General features: G+C 52.0%; 1 protein-coding gene across 1 annotated transcript in view; it reads left to right on the top strand.

The window, feature by feature from the left end:
- The window catches only part of SLIT1 (slit guidance ligand 1), a 178,506-nt gene continuing 155,240 nt past the window's right edge, over positions 375-23,640 (top strand). The window contains exons 1-2 of the mRNA XM_021072814.1: positions 375-1,022; positions 22,874-22,945. Coding sequence (XP_020928473.1) covers positions 826-1,022; positions 22,874-22,945 — 269 coding nt within the window. The 5' untranslated portion in view covers positions 375-825. The remainder of the gene's footprint in view (positions 1,023-22,873; positions 22,946-23,640) is intronic.

Genomic DNA, 23,640 nt, shown 5'->3' with positions numbered 1-23,640 from the left:
GTGAGGTAGGTGGCCTGGAGAGGTCACCTGGGGTTCAGGACTTCCTCTCACCAAGCACTGAAAAAGCAAGGCTGGTGGGGTCTGGAGAGCCATTTCTGCCCTCTGGGAAAGGGTGTCTGTGGCCTGGGGGAAGGGGTCCAGGTGGCAAAATAAGACCCCCCCTCTCCCCACCTCTGAATAAGTGTGTGCATCCGGTGTGTGTGTGTGTGTGTGTGTGTAGAGCTGGTGAGGGTCGGGACCTGACAGGTTGGACTGTGGGCTGCCCTCCCCAGAGCCCCTGCCCGCGCCTCGGAGGTTCCACCTTTGAAACTGTACGCTGCTTTGGCGAGGCCGCCGAGTGGTCGTTGGGAGGCGGAGGCGGGGAGGGGGTGCGGGGGGAGGGCGGGGAGGAGTCTGGCTCTGGATGTGTGCTTTTCGATTGATGGATGACTGCCTGGTGGGAGCGAGCGTGCGGGTGTGAGCGTGTGTATGTGAGCGTGTGTGTGTGTGTGTGTGTGTGTGTGCGCGGGGTGCGTGCGCGCGCGGGGCCTGCCCATTTTCCTCCTCGCAGCAGTCAGTTGGGAGCTGGAGGGAGGGAGGGAGACGCAGCCAGCGAGAAACCGGAGAGGAGCCGAGCGCCCTCCGCCCGAGGCGCCCTCCCTCCGTCCGCGCACAGGCGCCGTCGCTTGGAGGAGCAAGGTGCCACCCGGCCCTCAAGGGCGCAGCGTACAAGCCCGCGGTCTCTTCGGCGGCTCTGCCCCGGTGCTGCACCTGGAGGCCACCCCAGACGGGGATGGTAAGCGGCTGCCGCCGTCTGGCACGCAAGAGGGACTCGGTGAGGGCACCATGGCGCTGACGCCCCGGAGGGGGCCCTCGGCGGGGCTCGTCCGGCCCGAGCTGTGGCTGCTGCTGTGGGCAGCCGCGTGGCGCCTGGGTGCCACGGCGTGCCCCGCCCTCTGCACCTGCACTGGCACCACGGTGGATTGCCACGGCACGGGGCTGCAGGCCATCCCCAAGAACATCCCACGGAACACCGAGCGCCTGTGAGTATGGCCCCATCCCCCGGCCGCGGGGAGCCCCGAGGTGGCCCTCCCACCCCGGCGCAATTCAGGGCTAAAGGTGGGGCAGGACGTTGGGGCCTGGGCTCTGCAGCCAATAGACGAGTCAGTGCCCGTCAGAGTCCCTCCCAAGCCAGGAGCCAGGAGCCGGGAGCGCCCCCGGTTCCCTTTCTTGGGATTCAAAGGGCCCTCTGAGGGGGCTGTCAGCTCCGGTCCTCACACCTGCACCCTGCACTGGGCAAGGCAGGCCCTTCCCACTGCGCCAGCACTTTATTCCTCCAGGGTGCCTGTGAATCGGAGCCAGAAAGCCTTCCTGACACCCAGGAGGGAAGCTCCTCACACTCGCCAGGCACCATGTCTCCTTTTGGGCGCGTGGGGCTTGGGCTGGGTGCTGAGCAGGAGGTGTGGATTTGGGCTCTGAGGGCTTGCTGCTGGGGATGGGCCGCAGGATGGGATGGAGCTGAAGTTTCTAGTCTCCCCCTTTCTCCCCATTGTTTGCCTCAGAACCTTAAAAATTCTTCTCTTGCAGGTGTGAGGCACTGGTTTCCCACTTGCGCATCCAGCCATCCCCAAGCAGACAATGGAACCCAAGGGATTTAGGTTGGGGGCTTGGGTTGTGTTACATTCAGCACCCAGACAGGGGTAGGTGTGACCTGGACCAGGGGACTCGTGAATAATGCCAAGAGGTCAGGAGCCTGGAGTGGGAGATAAAAGGTTTAAAGACATTGACCATGACAAGTCATAAAAACATCATTTCTCTTACCCTGTTGTCACGCACTTCTAAATTCTTGAGAAAACTCGGTCCTTTCCAAGGACCAAGCTTTGTAGTGTGTGTGTGGTGTGTGGTTAGCACATGTGTGTGTGTTTACAGACCTATGTAATTTGTTTGCCCAGATTCTCTTGCAGCTTGTGTGTCTTTGTGAATTCCTGGTGTCTGTGGTGTCACCTCAGGGTACAAGGCTGGGAGAGTTTCTCTACATGGGCCGTGGGTAGATTTTTGATCTCATGCAGGGCCTTTGTGCAGCTTGCAGAGGTGGCTGCCTCCGGAGATTTTTGAACTGGACTTTGGAGGCGGCTGCCGGCCCCTTTGAAACCTGCCTTCTCCTTCTTCTCACACTCCCGAGCCCCTGCTGTGGCTCTCAGGAAAGGCGTACATATTTCAAGAACTTTTGAGCACATGTTCATGACTCCCAGCTGGTCAGAGACAGAAATCTGACCCCGGAGAGAACTGTCTCCTGGATCAAACTCCGTGCCAAGGTCAGCAATTAGCACATTTGCCCCAAGACTCTTCTTGGCTGAGACTGAAAAATTCCCGTGGAGGTTTCAGAGAATTTGCAATCTACATGCAATCTGGATGGGAAATGGTGTGTGTGTGTGTGTGTGCGTGTGTTTTGCGATGCTGGGGAGATACACTGCATGGGGAGGGGATGGAATGAGCTGAGATTCTTCGGGGGAAGCCTATGCATTATCTTATGTGGTCCTGGAGGGGGGCAGAGGGTCAGAAATCTGTCTAGAGCACCCCTGAGGCTGCAGGGCCACCCTCCACACCTGTTCCCTCTAGACCTCCTCTCTGTTCCTTTGCCTTGTCCTCAGGGCATTTCTCCTGCAGCTGTTGCCCTGGTAGCAGCCTAGGTCTGAGATGTTTTAGCCCCTCTCCTTTGCTTTTGGATCTGAATCTTGAAGTCGTCTCATTCCTTGCTCTCTCTTCACCTTCGGTTTTGAGGACAGAGTCAGTTTCGACTTGGATGAACTCTTGAGCTCTTTTGCAATCAGGATGAGATGGAAGTGACATTTGCTTGTGTAGAGCAAAGTCAGTCATTTGCTGTGTGACCTTGGGCAGGTGACTTCACTTCTCGGAGCCTTAGTTGCTTTCTTATCAGGTCAATGGGGCTGCTGATACAGAAGGTCTCTGGTGCTTGTGAGGATTGAAGATAATGTACAGGAAGTGCTTGGTACATTATGATGCTTGCTCAGTGAGAGTCATTATGATAGGATCAGGAGAAGAGTTTCGTTACTTAATTCAGTGAATGTGTGTGGTACCCGTACCCGACCTGGGTGGTAAGGTTCCAGCTGGGAATGGGCAAGTCCCTGCCCTCAAAGATGTAGTTGAGAGGACTGGGCAGCGAACACCTAACTGTAAACTCCAGCATCGTGATGGGGCTGTGGGGGGAAGCTTTGGCATTAGAAGCACTTTTGGCGGACGAAGGAGCTTCTCAGAGGATGGACCATTTTATGAGGGTACTTTGGGACCCAACAGTGGTTGGGTCAGCATTTGCCAAGCAGAGAGGGCGGGCAGCTCCCGGGGAATGCTGGAGCAAAAGCCCTGCCAATGTGAGCGTGCCTTGCCTGCCAGGCGAATGGACCAGCTTTGTCCTGGGCCTGAAACGTGCTGTGTCCAGTGGGATGTGATGGGACTTGGGAAGGGTCAGGAAGGCTTTTCTCTGTCTAGATTTTTCCTTTGGGGACTTCAGTGTTGGGATCCAGGGGGCAGTTATCAGACCTGATCTTTGCTGTGTGCAAAACGTCTCAGATGGGGGAGGGCTGTAGAAAGCAGAGGGAGCCTGCCTTTTCAACAGGCAGGCCGCGAAAGAGTCATTTGAAGAGGAAGAGAACATCCTGGAAGGAGGCCTTGGGCAGACTCAAAATAACTGTGGCAAATGCACTCTCTAATCAATATGGGTGTCGTGCAGTATCAGAGCCTGAAACGGCAGCTTTTTCCGAGGCTGTGAAATTTTTATAGACTGCAGCTGTGCATTCGTTCGCCTTTTGTCCTCTGGGCAGTTTCTATGGCAGCCTGTGAAGCTCAGCAACTTTATGATCATATATTCCATAACTCCTGGTCCAGTCTGTCTCCCCAAGTGGGAAAAAATTGTCATTGGTTTGCTTTGGGGACTTTGGGGAAGAGGCCATGCAGGCTCCAGAGCTGTTGAGGAAATTGATTCAGCCAGAGGGGCAGTGGGGCTGGAGGGATGCTGAATAGTTCTCTGCAGTGGAACTGCTGAAATCCAGGGCAAGAGTTGGGGGTGTTGTGGAGGGGGCCTGGGGGTCTCTTTGTAGGGCCCAGACTCAGAGGGGCGCAGCCACGGCCGCTATTGCTTTATCTTCCACTCAAGGACCTTGACTTTTAGTTGGATTTTTTTTTTTTAATTAAAAAAATGTTTGGAGTTCCCATTGTGGCTCAGCAGGTAATGGACCTAACTAGCATCCATAAGGACGCAGGTTCGATCCCTGGCCTTGCTCATTGGGGTAAGGATCCGGCATTGCTGTGAGATGTGGTGTAGGCTGAAGACGCGGCTCGGATCCTGTGTTGCTGGCTGTGGTGTAAGCTGGCGGCTACGGCTCCGATTTGACCCCTAGCCTGGGAACTACCATATGCCATGGGTGCAGCCCTAAAAAGATGAAAAAAAAAAAATTGAAGACTGGAGTGTTTAGGAGAGTGTGATGAGAGTGCAGTACGTATGGGTACTGATTTTCCCCTCTGCCCTGGGTGCTCGTATTCTAGTCTTGTCACAAATGCCCTTTGTGGGGGTGGGATGCAGAGAGGAGAGAGGCGCAAGGATGGAGAGAGGGCCTGGGCGGGCCTGCTGGCTTCTGTTTGCCCCCAGGTCCAGCACTTTCTGCTGCTCTTTGGGCCATGGGGGCCTTTGCTCCTGCCTTCCTTGATATGTCCCCCTGCCTCCTGGCCAGTTTGTCCGCCACTCTAGCTCCAGCCTGCTGCCGAGGCTGGGAGCCCCATGCCTCTTCCTGGCTTAGCCCCCAGAGTCTGGAGGCTCCATTCAATGGCGTGGGTGGTCATGACCAAGGAACACTGCCCAGGGCATCCCCAGGCTGGCTGGCTGGGAGCCTTTTGAAATTCCAAATAACGATTTGGGAGTTCACGTCGTGGCTTAGTGGTAATGAACATGACTAGTATCCATGAGGACATGGATTCATTCCCTGGTCTCACTCAGTGGGTTAAGGATCTGGCATTGCCGTGAGGTATGGTATAGGTTACAGAAACGGCTCGGATCCCGCATTGCTGTGGCTGTGGTGCAGGCTTTCAACTGGGGCGCCGATTCAACCCCTAGCCCGGGAACTTCTATATGCTGTGGGTATGGCCCTAAAAAGACAAAAAAACAAAACAAAACAACAACAACAACAAAAACAAATAATGATCAGATGGCAGCTGCAGTGAGAGGGGTCGGGGGGCCAGATAGAAGCCATATCTACCCCTGGGGCCTGGCCTGGCTGGCGGGGGCTCTCTGAACAGGGCTCTGTGGTCTCCTGCATGGAGACTCATGCTGTGCAGGGGCAGTTGCCTCCTGGTAGCAGGTTGCTAGGCTGAGTGACTGGTGGGTAAGGCCCGGTGTTGCCACTCCATCTGCTCTGAGATCCAGTTTCTCCATCAGTAAAAGAGGATGATGGCTGCTGGTTGATGGTAAGGATTCAGTGAGCATATGCACGTAGAGGGCCAGCAGGCATGCTTGGCTCATGGTGGGTCTTCTGCCATCCTTCAGCCTCAGGGGAGAGTGACACCTACTGCCTCCTAGGGTTTTTGCCAGAATTCACTCATTCTATGGGTGTGAAAATGCTTTGTGATTTAAACATTAGGTGATGTTGTTGTTGTTATTATTATTATTGTTATTATTTTGCTTTTTAGGGCCACGCCCCCGGCACATGGAGGTTCCCAGGCTAGGGGTCTAATCAGAGCTGTAGCTGCTGGCCTACACCACAGCCATAGCAATGTGGGATCCGAGCTGGGTCTGTGACCTACACCGCAGCTCATAGCAATGCTGGCTCCTTAACCCACTGAGCGATGCCAGGGATCGAACCTGCAACCTCATGGTTCCTAGTCGGGTTTGTTAACTGCTGAGCCACGACGGGAAGTCCTATTTTTATTATTTGAGAAGCTCAGGCTAAAGATGTGAGAGTTGAGGTGGGGCAGGAGAGAGAATGGTGGGGGGAAAACATTTGAGTGGCGCCTGGGCTGCAAGCTGGGGTCTGACTCTCAGAGTGCTCCCTCTGGACCTCCCCCTGTCCCTTGGGATTTGGAGATGGGACACAGGGCAGTGTCATGTAGGGACTCTGCAGGGTGGACTCTGCAGCTTTGGAGCCAGACTGCTTGGTCTTTTAGCAACCCCCCTGCCCCCAACCCACTACTCAGCAGCTGGGGGGACCTTGGGCAAGTTGTGGGGTTCCATTCACTCATCCAACAGATAGCTGTCTTTTGAATGTCTGCATCCTGCCAAATGAATAGTCCTGGACAGAAACTGAAACCACCCATCTCTCCCGTTTGAGTCCAGCAGGGGAGATGGCGATGAATGACACAGTATGAGAAGAAACTCACAATTGCAAACTGGGATAAGTGCTCTGGAGGAACGTGTGACTTCTCAGACTCCCATTTCATTGCCCATAAAATGAGGATGATGACAGGAGCTGCTCCAGAGGGTGGTCCTGAGGATTCAATGTAGTGATGCTGGGAGAAGCCCTTTGCATGGTAGTATTATTATTGTTATTAAGGTGACAGAGATTTGCAGGGACGTGAAAGGAACTTGGGCACCACTCAAGACCGGATCCCGGCACAGCCCTGCTCTCTTCCCGCACCAGTCAGCCCTGGCCGCTCTGGATCCCCGGGGAAGCCTGGAGCACAGGAGTCCTGGCTGCCCCTTCTTCAGCGCCCCTTCTCTGAGGCAGGGGGCTGGCTGTGGTGGCCCAGGCTGCCAGAGGCTGCCAGCAGGGGTGGCTGTACTCTTTGGGGGCTGGGTGTGGGGCGGTGGGGACAGGCAGCTCCCGCTTTATTGGGAGCAGACGGGAGCTTGGCGGCGCTGCCGCCTCCAGTTCTGTGCCGGCATTAGCAGCTCGGCAGGGCTCTTGCTTAATGGGATTTTCTTCCCAAATGCTGTAATTATCGCCATACAAATACTTATTACCCAGAGCAGATGACGGCCGGGCCTTGGGCAGTAGCCAGGGAGCGGGGCTGTGCTCGGGGTGGAGAATTGGCTTCTCTTTTTGAGCTCACGACCCCCTCCTCTTCTTTCTGGATCCCAGCCTGCGGCGGACAAACAGCTGTTGGGCACCTGCCGTGTGCAAAGTGTCTGGAGAGGCCCAGGGTAGGGATGGGCTGGCTCCTCTGGGAGTTTGCAGCCTGGTGGGGAGAAGCGTCTGTCAGCAAAAGGACAGACGTGTAGGGATGCCCGTAGGGCCGCAGAGCGCAGCGGCTACCAGTGCAGTCTTTGCATCCTGGCTCCCTCAGTTACCACCTGAGAGATCTCAATTTCCTTATCTGTAAAATGGGAGCAACAGTAGCACTTACCTTGTAAGACTGTGAGTTCAGGAGTTCCCGTCGTGGCGCTGCGGAAACGAACCTGACTAGGAACCACGAAGTTGCGGGTTCGATCCCTGGCCTTGCTCAGTGGGTTAAGGATCCAGCGTTGCTGTGAGCTGTGGTGTAGGTCACAGATGCGGCTCAGATCTGGCGTTGCTGTGGCTGTGGTGTAGGCCGGCAGCTATAGCTCCTATTAGATCTCCAGTCTGGGAACCTTCATATGCCACAGGTGCGGCCCTAAAAAGACAAAAAGACCAAAAAAGACCGAAAAAAAAAAAAAAAAAAAGACTATGAGTTCAAATGAAATAGTCATGCAAAGTGGTTAGAATAACGTTGGCATGTAGGGAGAACTCCACTGGTGTTAAAGATGAAGAGAGGGGAGTGAGAGATGGAGGAGTTGGATCCCTGCAATGATGGGAGGGGGATTTGAACTGGGCCTTAAAGGTTGGGCAAGAGTTAGGAGAGTGAGCAGTGAAGCCAGGGTGAGGGAATCTGGGAGCATCCAGAGGTTTGTGTCGTGGGTTTGGGAAGGTGAGTGAGGAGCAGACCCAGCTGATGGGCGAACGTTTGTGTCGGTGAGTCAGAAAGAGGAGGTTAGTAATGGGTGAGCACAGGCCATGGGGTTGGGAAATGGGGAGCCTGCCGTCAGAGGATGTGTGTATAAAATTTCCTTTGTAACATTAAAAAAAGTTTGTTCTTTTTTTATTAACGTATAGTTGCTTTACAATGTTGTGCTAAAAGTGTTTTTATTAAAACTTTTTTTTATACTATAAATGATGTTTAGTAAACCTACAGAGTTGTGCTAACATCACCACAATTCAGTTCCAGAGTACTTTTTTTCTTTTTTGTCTTTTTGCCATTTCTAGGGCTGCTCCTGTGGCATATGGAGGTTCCTAGGCTAGGGGTCGAATCGGAGCTGTAGCCTCCAGCCTATGCCAGAGCCACAGCAATGCAGCATCCAAGCCGCGTCTGCAACCTTCACCACAGCTCATGGCAACGCCTGATCCTTACACCCACTGAGCAAGGCCAGGGATTGAACCCGCAACCTCATGGTTCCTAGTCGGATTCGTTAACCACTGAGCCATGACGGGAACTCCTAACCTCTTTCTTAATCACACATAGTATGATGAGCAAAACCAAGAAATTAACATTGGTCCAGTACTATCAGCTAAGCCACTCACTTTATTCTCATTTCACCAATTTCCCCACCTATGTCTTTTTTTCTATTCTGAGATTCAATCCAGGATTCCACGTTGCTTTTAGTTATCGTTTTTCCTTAGTCTCCTTCAATCCTCCATTCCTCTGTCCTTTGCTCTTTGTGAATTTGACGCTTGTGAGAAGTCCTGGTTATTTTGTGGACTGCTCTTCAGTTTGAGTTTGAGGTCTTTTCATGATTGGAATGCGGTCATGCTTTTTTGGCAAGGATGCCACAGAGGTGATGCGCCCTTCCCAGGGCATCCTGTCAAAGGTAGGTGACATTGCTATGTCTCGTTGTTGGTGATGATAACCTTAATCTCTCAGTAAAGGTGGTGCCTTCCGGGTTTCTCTGCTATAACGTTCCCTTTCCACTTGCAATTAATAAATATTTGGGTGAGGGGGGATACTTGAGAGTGTGTGATATCCTTTTTGTCCTCAAATCCTCACCGACTAATTTTAGCATCCATTAATGGATCTTGCCCGCAACCATTATTATCCAATTTTGCTTTTCTATTTCCCTCATTCCTTCTACATTTATTAATTGGAATTCTTCTGTAGGGAAGACAATCTTATTTCTTTTTAAGAAGGTGGGATGTTTGATGAGTACCTTGGGTTTTGAGTTTCCTGAGGGCAGGAACTATGTCTCATGTATCTTTGTATTTCCATTGCCTGGTGTATGGTAGGTGCTCAGAAAATGTGTGTTTAATGAGTTCTTCTTTTTTGTCTTTTTAGGGCAGCACCTTCAGCATATGGAGGTTCCCAGGCTAGGGGTTGAATCAGAGGCAGCTGCCGGCCACAGCCACAGCCACAGCCACAGCCACAGCCACGCCACATCCAAGCCACGTCTGTGATCTACACCACAGCTCACAGCAATGCCAGATCCTTAACCCAATGAGCAAGGCCAGGGATTGAACTTGTGTTCTCACGGATGCTAGTTGGTTTCTTTAACTGCTGAGCCAGGATGGGACTCTGAGTTCTTCTTTTTTTTTGTCTTTTTACTGTGGCATGTCCCAGGCTAGGGGTCGAATCAGATCTGTAGCTGCTGGCCTACTCCAGAGCCACGGCAACTCCAGATCCTTAACCCACTGAGCAAGGCCAGGGATCAAACCTGTGTCCTCATCGATACTACGTGAGTTTGTTAACTGCTGAGCCAAGACGGGAACTCCCTGGGAACCCTGAGTTCTTAAAAAAAAATATTTGGTAGGACATTTCTTGATTCTGATCTTTGCTTTAGAAGACAGGATCACTGTGATAAGCTGAAGAATGGTCCCCAAAGATGTCCACATTCTAATCCCTGGAACCTGTGACCTTACTTGGCAAAAGCACTTTGCAGATATGTTTAAGTTAAAGATCTTGAGATGGGAGACGATTTTGAATTTTCTGGGTGGGCCTAACATAATCACAGGTGTCCCTAAAGCGGGAGGCAGGAGGGTCAGAGTCAGTAGTAGGAGAGATAGGATGACAGAAGCAAGAGACTGGAGGGATGCACAGAAGGGGCCATGAGCCAAAGAATGCAGGCGGCCTCTAGACGAAAAAGGCAAGGGGATGGATTCTCCCGAGAGCCTCCGGAAAGGATTGTAGCCCTGGAACATCTTGATTTTTAACTCAGCCACACTGATTTTGTACTTCTGATCTCCAGAACTGTAATATAATCAATTTCTGTTGTTTTAAGCCACTAAGTGTGTGGGGGTTTGTTATCGCAGCAGTGGGCAACTACTGCAGTCCTCGTAGGGTTAGGAGGGTACTGCAGAGGCCAAAGCATGGGAACCAGCAGGCCTGGACCAAGGCAGAGGATGCAGAGGGCAAATGGGGATGGCGTGGGGACCCTACCACCTGAGCCTGGGAGGATGACCTTGCAAACAGAGTGAAGGTGGGGAGGGTGGCCGACCCCAGAGGAGAAGCTTTGAATTGGTTTCTGCCTGTTTTGTTTGAATTGCCAATAATATGTGAAACAAAATGACCCTAGAGGTAGGAATGAGAAATGATACTCTGTCAAGTGTTTAGGCTTGAGAGACGGTTGGGAGGGTCTAGTGGGGAAGCAGTGGGATCCACAAGGGCCGCGGGACAGAGACTTCAGTGGGAATTAAGAATCTCCCGGGAAGCAGGTAGACAATGTAGATACCCAGCCGGCCCCCCCAAGATGCTGAGTCAGCAGGATTTTGTCAAAGGCCTTTCCAGTGATTCAGCTGTTGGGGGGCTGCCCAGGACACAATTTGAGAAACACTGCTTGGTGCCGGGGTTTCCTGGAAGCACGTGTGTCCTTTGATGACACAGGAGGACTGCCTTTGGCTTCCACCCACTGTAAGTGGGCAGGAAGAAGGGATGGCCACCAGGGAGGAGCCAAGGAGGAGGCAGGAGGAGCCCCCGCCTGTCCTTGTGTTTAACCCAGGGGAGCCCTGGCTGAATGTTTGTGGATGCCCAGCGGGGTGATGCCGTTGCTGCCAAAGCCGAAGAAAGGAAGAAGGCGCGTTTGGAGATGCGGGGGAGGGTTGACCCTGTGGAGAGCAGCCAGCCTGTCTGAGGATGAGGGCCGGGGAAAGCTTCGGGAACCGTGACTGGGGGTCACTGGCAAAGCCGGGCAGAACGGTTTCCTGAGAGAAGAGGAAGGTGGAAGCAGATGGTCGGAGCGAGAGTAGGCGGTGAGGAAGTTTGTGAGAGGAGAGAACATGCACAGGAGCTCCAAGGGGAGGGGTTCCGAGAGCGGATTGTTTCCAGCGTAGGGGCTGGTGGACCCGAGTCCCGCTGGCGACAGAGGGGTGCGGCGGGGGCGACGGTGGAAAGGAGGGGCCGGAGCCCTGGGATGGGGGCTGGACCTGTGGAGGGGAGGACCCGTGACTGGTCAGAGGCAGAGAGCACAGAGGCGGGAGGGGTGACCGTGTTGGTGGTCACCATTCAGAGCCCTTACCTTGTGCCCAGGCTCTGAGCCAGATGCTTTACCCATGTCCCCTCTTTTACTCTTCATAACAGTCCTGGGAGGAAGGCATTGCAGTCGGCCCTCAGTGTGCCTGAGGGACTGGTTCCAGGACAGCCACCCACCCGCCACCGAACAAGGTACCAAAATCCTCGAGGCTCAAGTCTCTCATTTAAAATGATGTACTGGAGTTCCCGTTGTGGCGCAGGGGTTAACGAATCCGACTAGGAACCATGAGGTTGAGGGTTTGATCCCTGGCCTTGCTCAGTGGGTTAAGGATCTGACGTTGCTGTGAGCTGTGGTGTAGGTCTCAGACGAGGCTCGGATTCCCCGTTGCTGTGGCTCTGGCGTAGGCCTGTGGCTATAGCTCTGATTAGACCCCTAGCCTGGAACCTTCCTATGCAGCAGGAGCGGCCCTAGAAAAGGCAAAAAGACCAAATAAGTAAATAAATAAAATGATATACTGTTTACATTTAACCTACGCACATCCTCTCCTATACTTTATTTTTATTTTTTATTTTTTGCTTTTTAGGGCTGCTCCCCCAGCATATGGAGGTTCCCAGGCTAGGGGTCCAACTGGAGATACAGCCGCTGGCCTACACCAGAGCCACAGCAACACCAGATTTGAGCCGCATCTTCGACCTACACCACAGTTCACGGCAACACAGAGCCTTAACCCACTGAGCAAGGCCAGGGATCGAACCCGCAACCTTATGGTTCCTAGTCAGATTCGTTTCTGCTGCACCACAAAGGGAACTCCCTTCTTCTATACTTTAAATCATCTCTAGATTATTTACAATACCTAATACTAGGTAAATATTATGCAAATAATTGTAAATACAATGTAAATGCTATGCAAATAGTTGCCAGTGCAGTGCAAATTCAAGTTTTGTTTTTTGAAATTTTCTGAAATTTGGGGGGAGGGTGATAGCTTCCATCTGTGGTTGGTTGAATCTGTGGAGTTGGATCCCACTGATAAGGGGCATTAAGAGCCCACTGTAGTTACCATTGCTTTGTAGATGAGAAGGTTCAGAGAGGTGATGCCATCTGCTCCAGGTCAAACAGCTAGTTGCTAAGTGATGCTTTGAGTCCCTGAGTCTCTAGCCTCTGAGATGTGTTTATTTTTCATTTTTAAATTTGACGACTGCTCTGCACATCTTAATAAGGCCTGATTTCATTCATTCATTCAGCCCCTACAAAACTTCTGTCAGGACATAAAAGGGAACTGACCCAGATTGATTCCTGCCTGCACGTGTTTACAAGGTGGACCCAAGTTGCAGGCTGGCACAGGGAGTGGTGTCCAGCCTAGCCGTGGGGGATGGTGAGCAGGTTGGGGGGTGCAGGGAGGTGGTGTTGCTGGTGGAGGTCAGTGTCAAGACTTAGCTGGTGGGTGGCCTCTCAGGGCCTGGAGTGGGTAGTGAGTGGACAATGGCCTGGCAGGCACTGGACATGGATACTGGTGGCAGGGGCCTGGCTGTAGGATATGGCTTTGGGCCAGGCCCCAGAGCTGGGGATGCCACTGACAAGAGCAAAGCCAGGCCTTAGTAGTGGAGGAATTGGGGTGCACTTTGGGTCATAGAATATAATACACTGTGGGGTTGGGGTTAAGAGCTGGGCCTTGACCACCTCCCATCATAAAAGAATGGCTAATATAAAAACAAAAAAAATCAAAAAACAGGAAATGACAAGTGGTGGCGAGGATGTGGAGAAACTGGAAAACTTGTGTGTTGTTTCTGGGACTGTAAAATATTGCAGCTGCTGTGGAAAACTGTATGATGATTCCTCAAAAAATTAAACATAGAATTACCATATGATTCAGAAAGTTCATTTCTTTCTTTCTTTTTTTTTTTTTTTTTTTTTTTTTTTCATTTTTGGCTGCCCCATGGCATGTGGAGTTCCTGGGCCAGGGATCTGCGCTGTAGTCTTGACCCAAGCCTCAGCTGCAGCAACACTGGATCTTTAACCCACTGTGCCGGCTGGGCATCAAACCTGAGTCCCACTGCTCCCAAGACACTGCCAATCCCATTGTGCCACAGCAGGAACTCCAGCAAGTTCCAAAAGAATTGAAAACAAGATCTCAAAGATATTTGTACACCCATGTTTATAGCAGGGTTATTTACAGTAGCTAAAGGGTAGGAGCAACCCAAGTGTCCATGATGAATGGATAAATGAAATGTGGTGTAGACATACAATGGAATATTATTCACCTTTGAAAAGGAAAGACTGGAGTTCCTGTTGTGGCGCAGTGGTTAATGAATCTGACTAGGAACCATGAGGTTGTGGGTTCCATCCCTGGACTCGCTCAGTGGGTTAAGGATCCGGCGTTGCCGTGAGCTGTGGTGTAGGTCGCAGACGCGGCTCGGATCCCACGTTGCTGTGGCTCTGGTGTAGGCCAGCGGCTACAGCTCCGATTCGACTCCTAGCCTGGGAACCTCCATATGCTGCGGGAGCGGCCCAAGAAATGGCAAAAAGACAAAAAAAAAAAAAAAAAAAAAAGAAAAAAGAAAAGGAAAGACTTCTGATACATGCTATATCACAAATGAACCTTGAGGACATTGTGAAATAAGCCAGTCACAAAAAGACAAATACTGTATAACTCCTCTTATCCGAGGCACCCAGAATAGGTGAATTCATAGAGACAGAATAGTGGTTACCAGGGCCAGGGGAGGGGGAATGGGGGGATATTATTTAACAAGTACAGGGTTTCAGTTTCATAGGATGAAAAAGTTCTGGAGATCTGTTGTACAGCAATGTGAATGTACTTAACGCTACTGAACTGTGCATGTAAAAACAGTTAAAATGGTAGATTTCATGTGTATTTTACAGCAGTTAAAAATTAAAAAAAAAAAAAAAAAAAAAAAAGACCTGAGTCCTAGAGTCAGTCGTGCTAGGATTCAAGTTGTGACCTGCTTATCAGCTGGCTGACCTTGAACAAATTACTTAAATTTTTTTTTTTTTAGGGCCACACTCGTGGAAGTTCCCAGACTAGGGGTTGAATCAGAGCTGTAGCCACCAGCCTACGCTACAGCCACAGCAACACCAGATCCAAGCTGCATCTGTGACCTACACCACAGCTCACGGCAATGCCAGATCCTTAACCCACTGAGCAAGGCCAGGGATTGAACCTGTGTCCTCATGGATGCTGGTCGGGTTCATTACTGCTGAGCCACGATGGGAACTCCCCTTAAATTCTTTATGCCTCTGTTTCCTCATCAGATGGCTGTTGGCAAACCTTTGAGCCAAGCCACAGTAGCACCAGATCCAGGCAGCGTCTGTGACCTACACTGTAGCTCACGGCAACATGGGATCCTTGACCCACTGAATGAGGCCAGAGCTGGGATGAGGCTTAAGTGAGCTGGCTTGGTTGTGATCATACAGATGTTGCTAGTACTCAAGCCAAGGAAACAAGGTGCATGCCCAGGAATTGGGGCAGAGTGGGATCTGGAGCAAATCTGCCCTGGCCTGGGGCCCCTGACTGCTTGTCCCGGGGGCTACTGGCTTCATCACGCAGTAGAGGGCTGCCCCAGCCTTGGGTGGGTGCCAGGCCTGTGGGCTCTGCTGAGGGGGTAGAGAGCCTCTGGATCATGACCCTTTGAAGCTTGAGGATTGAGGGGAAGGCTCGGGGCTGATGGCAGTGTGCTCCAGGCCTTGGCTGCCATGTATTGGGCAGGATTGCTTGCTTAGCTTATATTTAGTGAGCACCTACTGGGTGCCAGGTGCCCTCCTCGGTACTGGCTTACAGACGCAGCCTCTACCCCTCACAGCCTGGTGGGGAGATTGGCTTTTAACACAGGAGCTCCTGATGGAAATCCCAGCTCTGAAGGAGGAGCTAAAGGCACACCTACAAGGAGGCTGGTTTAGAGGAGGGGACATTTCAGTTGAGGCCTGAAGATGTTAGGAGGGAGCCAGCCTTGGGTGTTGGTGGCAGGGAGGAGGAGAGGGCTGTTCTGGCTCGGGGGAGCAGCATGAGCAAAGGCCCTGAGGCAGAAGCGCTGCTGTGTTGAAAGACGTGGGGGAGCAGGGTGGCTGAAGCCCTGGGGCTGGTATTTTCCTAATGAGATCTGAGGAAAAATCAGTCTTTTAACCCATGGGCTATGGAATGGTTGTTGGTAAAACAGGAGTAAAACAACAGTGTGCTCTGTGTGTAAAGCTTTCCTTGGCTAATGTCCATTGGGGAGAACATTTCTTTTTCTTCGTTTTTTTTTGTTTGTTTGTTTGTTTTTGCTTTTTAGGGCCACACCCACAGCATATGGAGGTTCCCACGCTAGGGCTCGAATTGGAGCTATGCTATAGCCACAGCCACAGTAACAGGCAGAGTCTGTGACCTACCTACACTGCAGCTCACAGCAACACTGGATCCTTAACCCAGTGAGTGAGGCCAGGGATCGAACCCACATCCTCATGGATATTGTAACCCGCTGAGCCACAATGGGAACGCCAGAGAATATTTCTTATTTAGTGTATTATTATGATTATTTTTTGAGTCAGGGAGCAGGGAAACATGGAAATGCTATTTGGAATATGTTAGTTTGTATGCAAATTTATTAATGCATTCAGGAAATACTTACTGAAACATCTATCAGGTATCAGGCGCCGTGTACTGTGCCAGGTCCTGGAGATACAATAATGAGAAAACACTGACATCGTCCGTGTCCTCAAGGAGCTTAAGCTCTCATGACGGGTAAGAGACACCAAGGCAAGGAAGCCTCCAAATCTATATAAAATTGCTGCAGAGGAGAGGGATGGCGTGCTCCGTGGGTCTGTGATAAGGAGGTCGAACCAATTGGAAGGAAAAGTTGGAGGGAGGCAGGCAGGCAAAGAGGAAAGGAGGGCGCCGTCCTGACTGAGGGCGTGGCAAGTTCAAGGCCCTGCCACCAGAGGGCGCAAATCAGAACAGGGAGTGTGGGGCAGGCCACGCGGGTTTGTAGTCCAAGTTAAGGAGATTTTTGTCTTGATTCCAAGAGCAGTGGGGATTCATTGAAGGGCTTAAGTGGGCAGTGACATGATCAGATTTGCATCTTGAAAAGATCACTCTGGCTGCAGCCTGGAGAACAGACTGGAGGGGAGCCAGCGGAGATGCGGGGCGCCTGGTTAGGCGGCTCTGGGCGCCCCATGCAGCCGGCCCGCCTGCACGTTGGGGCAACGGCCCTTCTGTCGCCATCGCCGTCGGGGAGGCAGCTGCGTAGGGAAATTCTTCCTTCTCTTGATTCTCGCGTCTGACTCTGCACATACTCAGTGCTGTGGATTTGGCCAGGGTAAGATTTCAAAGGACAGCGCCCCGAGGAATACAGTTCCCCAGGCCAGAGTCCTGTCTCGTTCACAGGCAGAGTGTGCAGGTTTGTTTTTTGGAGATCTGGCAGGAAGGAAATTTAGAGGGTGGCCGAAGCCTCTCCATCATCACTGCAGCTTTGGGCCCTTAGGGAGGAACCAGCCCCAGGTGGGGCTGCCTCCTCCCCCAACCGTCAGAAATGCTTGTGAAGTGCGTGGATCCCTCCCAGAAGACACCCCAAGAGGGTCCCAGGGTGTTTATTCCTGCAGCTCTAGGAAATCCGAGGGTTTCTTTCTTTTTATCACAAACACCCAGATGCTAGGGAGCAGATTCTTATTTCCTGAGAGGATTCAAGAAATCCTGGTGTGTTTTTGTTTTTGTTTTCCTCGGTAATTCTGCTTCAGAGGATTTTCTCCAAAATCTTTTGCTACCGAGGTGTTTCTTTCAGGTTAGGACCAGTCAGGAACGGATGAAAATCAGGGCTGTTTGCCACTGGAGTGTACTTCCTCCTGGGGTGAAGGATGGGTGCAGACTCATCACTTTGGAAGAGAGAGGGTATCTTCCTTGGGCCTCAGCATCCTGGGGCTGGCAGGGCAGGAGTAGCTGGTTCTGCCCTGCTCGGCGTGGTCCTGCCAGCCTGGTACCAGCCTGAGCTGAGCCTGGGACACCACCCTTCTGGTGGAGCTCTGGTCCTTGTGGGAGACAACACCACCAACAACAGTTGTAATAAAAATAATCACAGCAGCTAATACTGATACAGATCACATTTAGTTTTTTTTTTTTCAGGGCCTCACCTGTGGCCTATGGAAGTTCCCAGGCGAGGGGTCCAATCAGAGCTGTAGCTGTCAGCCTGCACCACAGCCACAGCAACACCAGATCTGAGCCACATCTGTGACCTACACCATCACGGCAATGCCGGATCCTTAACCCACTGAGCACCTCAGGTTCCTCAATAGCAAGATGGAGAGACTGTGACTCACCTCATAGGCTCCTGTGCGGGGGAAGTGAGATGAAGCCTGCTTGGAGTTGGGCTCAGAGCCTGTACGTGGTAAGTGCCCAGTAAGGAGAAATGGTAGATGTGACCTCTGGTGGCAGGAACCTCAGGGTGGCTCCGGATCCTGGCTTCTTCCTGAGAAGTGAGGCTAGGAATCGCTCCAGAGGGCCCACTGCTTGGCTGCTCTGGCTTCAAGGGTCTGAAGGGCACAGCAGCGTCTCCAGTTTTCCCAGGCGGCTTGTTGAGGAGGGGTCTCCATGGCAACGCTCAAGGACCACCTGTTGGAGGAATCAGGCGCTGGGGAAGCATGACCTCCTCGCCTCATTCCAACAGCCTGTGCCGAGGGTTTGAGGGGAAGTGGCCGGGCCGGGTTGGAAACTCGATCCTGGTGCGCTGTCCAGCTGAGGGCAGAGGCTGGGGACAGTTGAGGCCATTCTCTCAGCCTAAGTGGCGATAATGACTCCTTAAGCAGCAACCCAGACCCGGGAACCGGATGAGAGCTGCCTCTGCTTCACAGGCTGCCTTCCTGAGGGCTCTCCCCTGAGAAGAGGCACTCGGCTTAGCTCCGGGTTAGACAGCAAGACTGATGGGGGGAGGCTGGGGGCTGGGGCCTCCATGGACACTCTTGCCTGGAAGCCACCACAGGGTCTCTCGAGGGAGGGGCTGTGTTTGCTCTGCCGTCTACACCATTGTCCTCCTCTCCCTGCCCGTCCCGGGTCTTTTCTTGAGTGGAGGTGGATCGGGGTGCAGGCAGTGAGGAGGAGGGGTTGGAATCCACTGATGGGCAAAGGGATGCGTCCCAGGGTCTTCCCAGTGGAGCCTGGTGCCAAAGGTGGGAGAGAGGCGGATAAATGAGAGCAGCATCAGAAGTCCCCGCCTCCTGCCCCTGCCGCCTTATCGAAATTCCATCCTCAGGGATTCCTGAGTTCTCTTTGGTCCCTGCCGTGTTCAGAGACGTCTTGACGCCTTGTTCATCTTTGCCTCAGTTTTGCTGTCTGTGAATTGAATAATTATTGTATCCAATTGCCTGAGGAACCATGGTTGCTATGGGAAGAAATGAATGAATGACTGTGAAATTCAACCCATTTCTCGTGACCTTTGACTAATTTCTAGGAACGTATTCCTCCCAAATGCCCACCAAGCTCTATGCGGTAGTGTTGATAATTGAACGATATCAAAACAGCCCAGATGTGCCAGTAACAGGGAATCAGGCCACACCCAGGATACATCCACAGAAGGGATCCTGAGTGTCCGTCAGAGTCGTAAGTGGAGCATGAGCGGGGAATGGCAGTGGAGGAGGGGTGGAACCCCACTTACGTCTCATTCATCTTCGTAGCTTTAGAACCTTGCAAAATGCTTTGCAAATAGCAAGTCTTCAATAAATATTTGTCAGATCATCTCCACTATGTAAAACTTGTATCCAAATGTAATAGGCTTGAGAGAGAATATTACAGAATATTAACAGGGGGGTTACTTCTGTGTGATGAGTTTATGTGTGATTTGATTTTTTTCTTTATTCTTCAGGAAATTGGAAAAATCTGACAATATGCATATATTACTCTTAGTTTTCAGTGCAATAACTTACCTATTTTTCCTTCCTTCCTTCCTTTCTTTGGTTCGTTCATTCTTTGTTTTTTTTTGTCTTTTTAGGGCTGAACCCGAAGTATATGGAGGTTCCCAGGCTAGGGGTCAAATCGGAGCTGCAGCTGCTGGTCTACACCACAGTCACAGCAACACCAGATCCAAGCCGTGTCTTTGACCTACACTTCAGCTCATGGCAGCACTGGGTCCTTAACCCACTGAGTGAGGCCAGGGATCAAAACCACGTCCTCATGGATAATAGTCAGGTTTGTTACTGCTGCACCACGATAAGAACTCCAATAACTTGCCTATTTTGTTGGCTTTAAATATAGGTGTCTCTTAAAAAATTCAAACAATGCAGAAAAGTATAAAACAGAAACTAAAGTCCCCTCGAGTCCCATGGCTCAGCAGTTACAGTCATTTATGTGCGGGGAACAGCCCCCAGCAGACTGATTCTGTGTGTGTACCTCTACTGATGTGAGTTTTTGCATAAGAGGGCTCAGAGCACACAAGCTGTCTTGACACCTTTTTCCCACAGGCTGCATCATGGACATCTTTCCTTGTCAATACAAACAGACTTCTACCATTTTCAATGGCTGCATGACTCAGTGTCACAGATGCACTAAAATTTAATTAAGCATTTCTCTCTTGATGTTCATTTAACTTTAATATTTTTGCTCTTCTGAGCCATGCTGGCATACCTTTATAATCAAAACTATAAAACCATCCCAAATTCTTTGTTTTGGGTTTGGGGATGAAAGTTTCGGGTTCGGGGATGAAAGTTTCAGCAGGATGGTCCAGAGGAAACCTCCTGCTTGTGGAGGGACCTAGGTTTCAGGGCTTTGAGATGACACTCTCCTTGTTTGAAGCACAGTCATATTGCAGGAGGAGCAGATTGGGTGCAGCAGAGAGAGGCTCAGAGGTGGCTGCTTCAGGGAAGAATGTTTAGTTCAACCAAAAGAGACCTTTTGGAGTTCCCGTGTGGCTCAGTACTATCCATGAGGACGGTTTGATCCTTAGCCTTGCTCAGTGGGTTAAGGAACCAGCGTTGCCATGAGCTGTGGTATAGGTTGCAGATGTGGCTTGGATCCCACGTTGCTGTAACTGTGGTGCAGGCTAGCAGCTGCAGCTCCGATTTGACCCCTAGCCTGGGAACTTCCATATGCCACAGGTGTGGCCCTAAAAAAAACAGGAAAAAAAAAGAGCTTTACATTGAAAAGAGCCCATCTCACATGGAGAAGACATCCTCCCAGCGTTTAGGGCGGGAAAGGGGTTCCGTCTGGGGCTCCCACCTATGGTACCGGTACCCTGGAGATGCCTCAAGCCCCTCTGAGAGATCCTGTTAGAAAAGAGATGAGGAGGTGTGTTCCCTGGTGGTAGTAGTTAAGGACTTGGCATTAATTACTGCTGTGGCTTGAGTTCAGTCCCTGGCCTGGGAACTTCTGCATGGTACAGACATGACCAAAAAAAAAAAAAAAAAAAAAAAAAAAGGAAGAGGAGAGAAGATGAGGATTGGGGAATGAGTTTATCCAGCTACTCTGAAGGATCAGGAGCCAGGCCCAGGGCGAAGGGCAGAGAGAGTGATGAGTTGAATGAATTATTGGCGTGACAACTTGGGGAGACAGCCTGGTCTGATGGAAGAAGCCTGGGCCCTAGGACTACACGGCCATGGGTCCAATACCTGCTCTGCATTTAGCAAGTGGTGACCTCAGGAAGGTGCCTCATCTCTTTGAGCCGCTCTTTCCTCATCTGCAAGATGGGTGCAGTAACGACCTTGCAGTGTCGTGAGGCTGTGTGCAAAGCCCAGCTCCCGGAGCGTATGGAAACCAATGGCATGTCGTTCTTAGTGGAAGAAACTCTAGAACATCATACTTGGGAGACACTTTTAGGAAAGGGAATTGGCTGTTTTTCAATGTAGCTTGGACTTGGGTTGGGATGGTGGCTGCATGTGGAACTTTTGATTAAAATTGGTAAGCGAGGAGACTGGGCTGCAGGTACTCTGTGTGTGTGTGTGTGTTTGCACGCAGTTAGGTTGTTGCTAAGCAAGCAGAGGACCGGGACGGTGGTGAGAAAGAGGTGGAGGCTGTGTGGCTGTGAATGTGGGGCTGCACTGGGGGACAGGTTAGATGTGGAGGCGACAGTTGGGTTTGGAGATGGGCCCGGAGGGGATTCTGTTGTGTGAGGCTCAGTGGAAGAACTTTCTGGGGCGTGGACTGCCTGACCCCTGGAGTGGCCTGTCTTTCCGAGGCTGCGCCAGCTCCCTGTGAAGGGGAGTGGCTGGCAGAGGCTGCGTGAGCTTTCCTGGGAGGCTGGGTGGAAGCGGGTGGTAGGTGAGGCTAGGTGGCCTCTGAGGTCAGGTCCCTGTCCAAGGTGCCCAGGGCATGATTGCGGGGGGGCCGAGGGAGGAGCGCATGGCCTTGGGTGGGAGGAAGAACAGGAGGCCATGGTGGTGAGAGGGGAGGAGCCACTGCAGTTGTGGGACAAGGGCTCAGCCTCCCTTCCTGGGCCCTGTCCCCGGTCCCTGCTGGAGGTCTGGCATTATGGCAGCTCCCACCTGGGCTCCTTGTCATTCCTCTGCTTGCTTACGACCCTCTCTGATCTGGATCCAGCTTCCCTTGGCCTGTCTCCTCCCCTGCCCCCCAGATACTCAGATACTCCGCTTTTCTCCTTCTCTGGAATATCTGCTCCATCCCTCCTGCTGTGCAGATCTGTCTTTTGGGCCTCAGTTCCAGTCCTACTTCCCCAGTCCTCTCCAAAGGCATGCTGCTCCCTGCTCTCTCCTACTTGGAGTATGGACAGCTTGTAGGCGTCAGTGCCACCAGCTGATGGCATCCATGTCCCCAAAGGGGCCCTTTCCAAGTGCAGGCCATGCTCTTTAGGTGTTCATGCCTCATGCTAACCCTATGAGGTAGACAGTTATTGCCCCTATTTTATTATTATTATTATTATTATTTGCTTTGTAGGGCCACACTTGCAACATATGGAGGTTCTCAGGCTAGGGGTCTAATCAGAGCTGTAGCCGCTGGCCTACACCACAGCCACAGCAATGTCAGATCTGAGCCGCATCTGTGACCTGCACCACGGCTCACGGCAATGCCAGATCCTTAACCCACTGAGCGAGGCCAGGGATCAAATGCAAGTCCCTATGGATGCTAGCTGGGTTTGTTACCACTGAGCCACGATGGGAGCTCCCATCGTCCCCATTTTACGGATGAGGAAACTGAGGCTGAGCGAGGATTCCACCTGAGTAGTCTCTCTAATTGGCTAGCTTCCAAATTCTTTCCTGTGTGAATGTGTTTTCTCTCCAACTAGACTGAGCTCTTTCAGGGCAAAATCCACGTTTTGGGGTGCATAGCACTCCCAGCAGTGAGCCCATGCCCTGTGCGTTCCTCTTGTTTGTTGATGTCCCAGCTAAGTAGGACGATGCAGACTTGGGGGTCCGGGGGCTTGGCTGGGAAGCACCCAGCCCTGATGGTGAGATGTGACCTGAACCACGTGGAGAGGGAGCCTGGAGCTGAGCCCCGGCCTGGGGGCCCAGCGCGAGCAGCTCACTGTCTCCTTCTCTCCCTTCCTCCACCAGGGAACTCAACGGCAACAACATCACTCGGATCCATAAGAATGACTTCGCGGGACTCAAGCAGCTGCGGGTGCTGTGAGTATGGGATGCTTCTGCCGCGTGTAACCTTTGTCCTGCCCCCCGTGGTGGTCTCAGGACCCGAGCCCTGGCTGTGGGTCCTAGGGCTATAGGCCAGTGGGCCCCTCTCTGTGGAGTCAGTCATGGGATGCGTGAGCAGGTGGATGGAGGTGAAGGTGGGTCCTAACCTGGAGTGGCCGCTGCCTCCCACACGGCTGAGAAAATTGGGCAGAGTGGGCGCCCGTGGTCCTTGCCTGGCGGGACCTGGGCCAGGGGCGCTGCCTTGTCCATCAGCTGTCTCCTGCGGTGAGGGAAGACCAGGTCTGCTCAGGCTGCCCTCACCAAAGCCCACAGACTGGGTGGCTTAAAGCACAGAAAATGATTTTCTCACAGTTCTGGTGGCTGGAAGTCTCAAATCAAGGTGCCAGCAGGGCTGATGTGTGGGAGGCCTGTTCTTCCTGGCCACCTTCTTGCTATGTCCTCGGGGGACTTCTCCTGTGTGGGTGCACAGGGAGCAATCTCTGGTGACTCTGTCTCTCTTTTTTTTTTTTCCTGTCTTTTCTTTTAGGGCCACACCCACAGCATATGGAAGTTCCCAGGCTAGGGGTCGAATTGGAACTACAGCTGCCAGCCTACACCATACCACAGCAACACCAGATCTGAATGGAGTTCTTCGGCCTTTACCATGGCTCCTGGCAATGCCAGATCCTTAA

The sequence above is a fragment of the Sus scrofa genome, chromosome 14 (genome assembly GCF_000003025.6).
Source record: "Sus scrofa isolate TJ Tabasco breed Duroc chromosome 14, Sscrofa11.1, whole genome shotgun sequence".
In the NCBI taxonomy this organism is placed as follows: Eukaryota; Metazoa; Chordata; class Mammalia; order Artiodactyla; family Suidae; genus Sus; species Sus scrofa.
The sequence above is the reverse complement of the archived record's forward strand: the minus strand, read 5'-3'. Positions and strand labels throughout refer to the sequence as shown.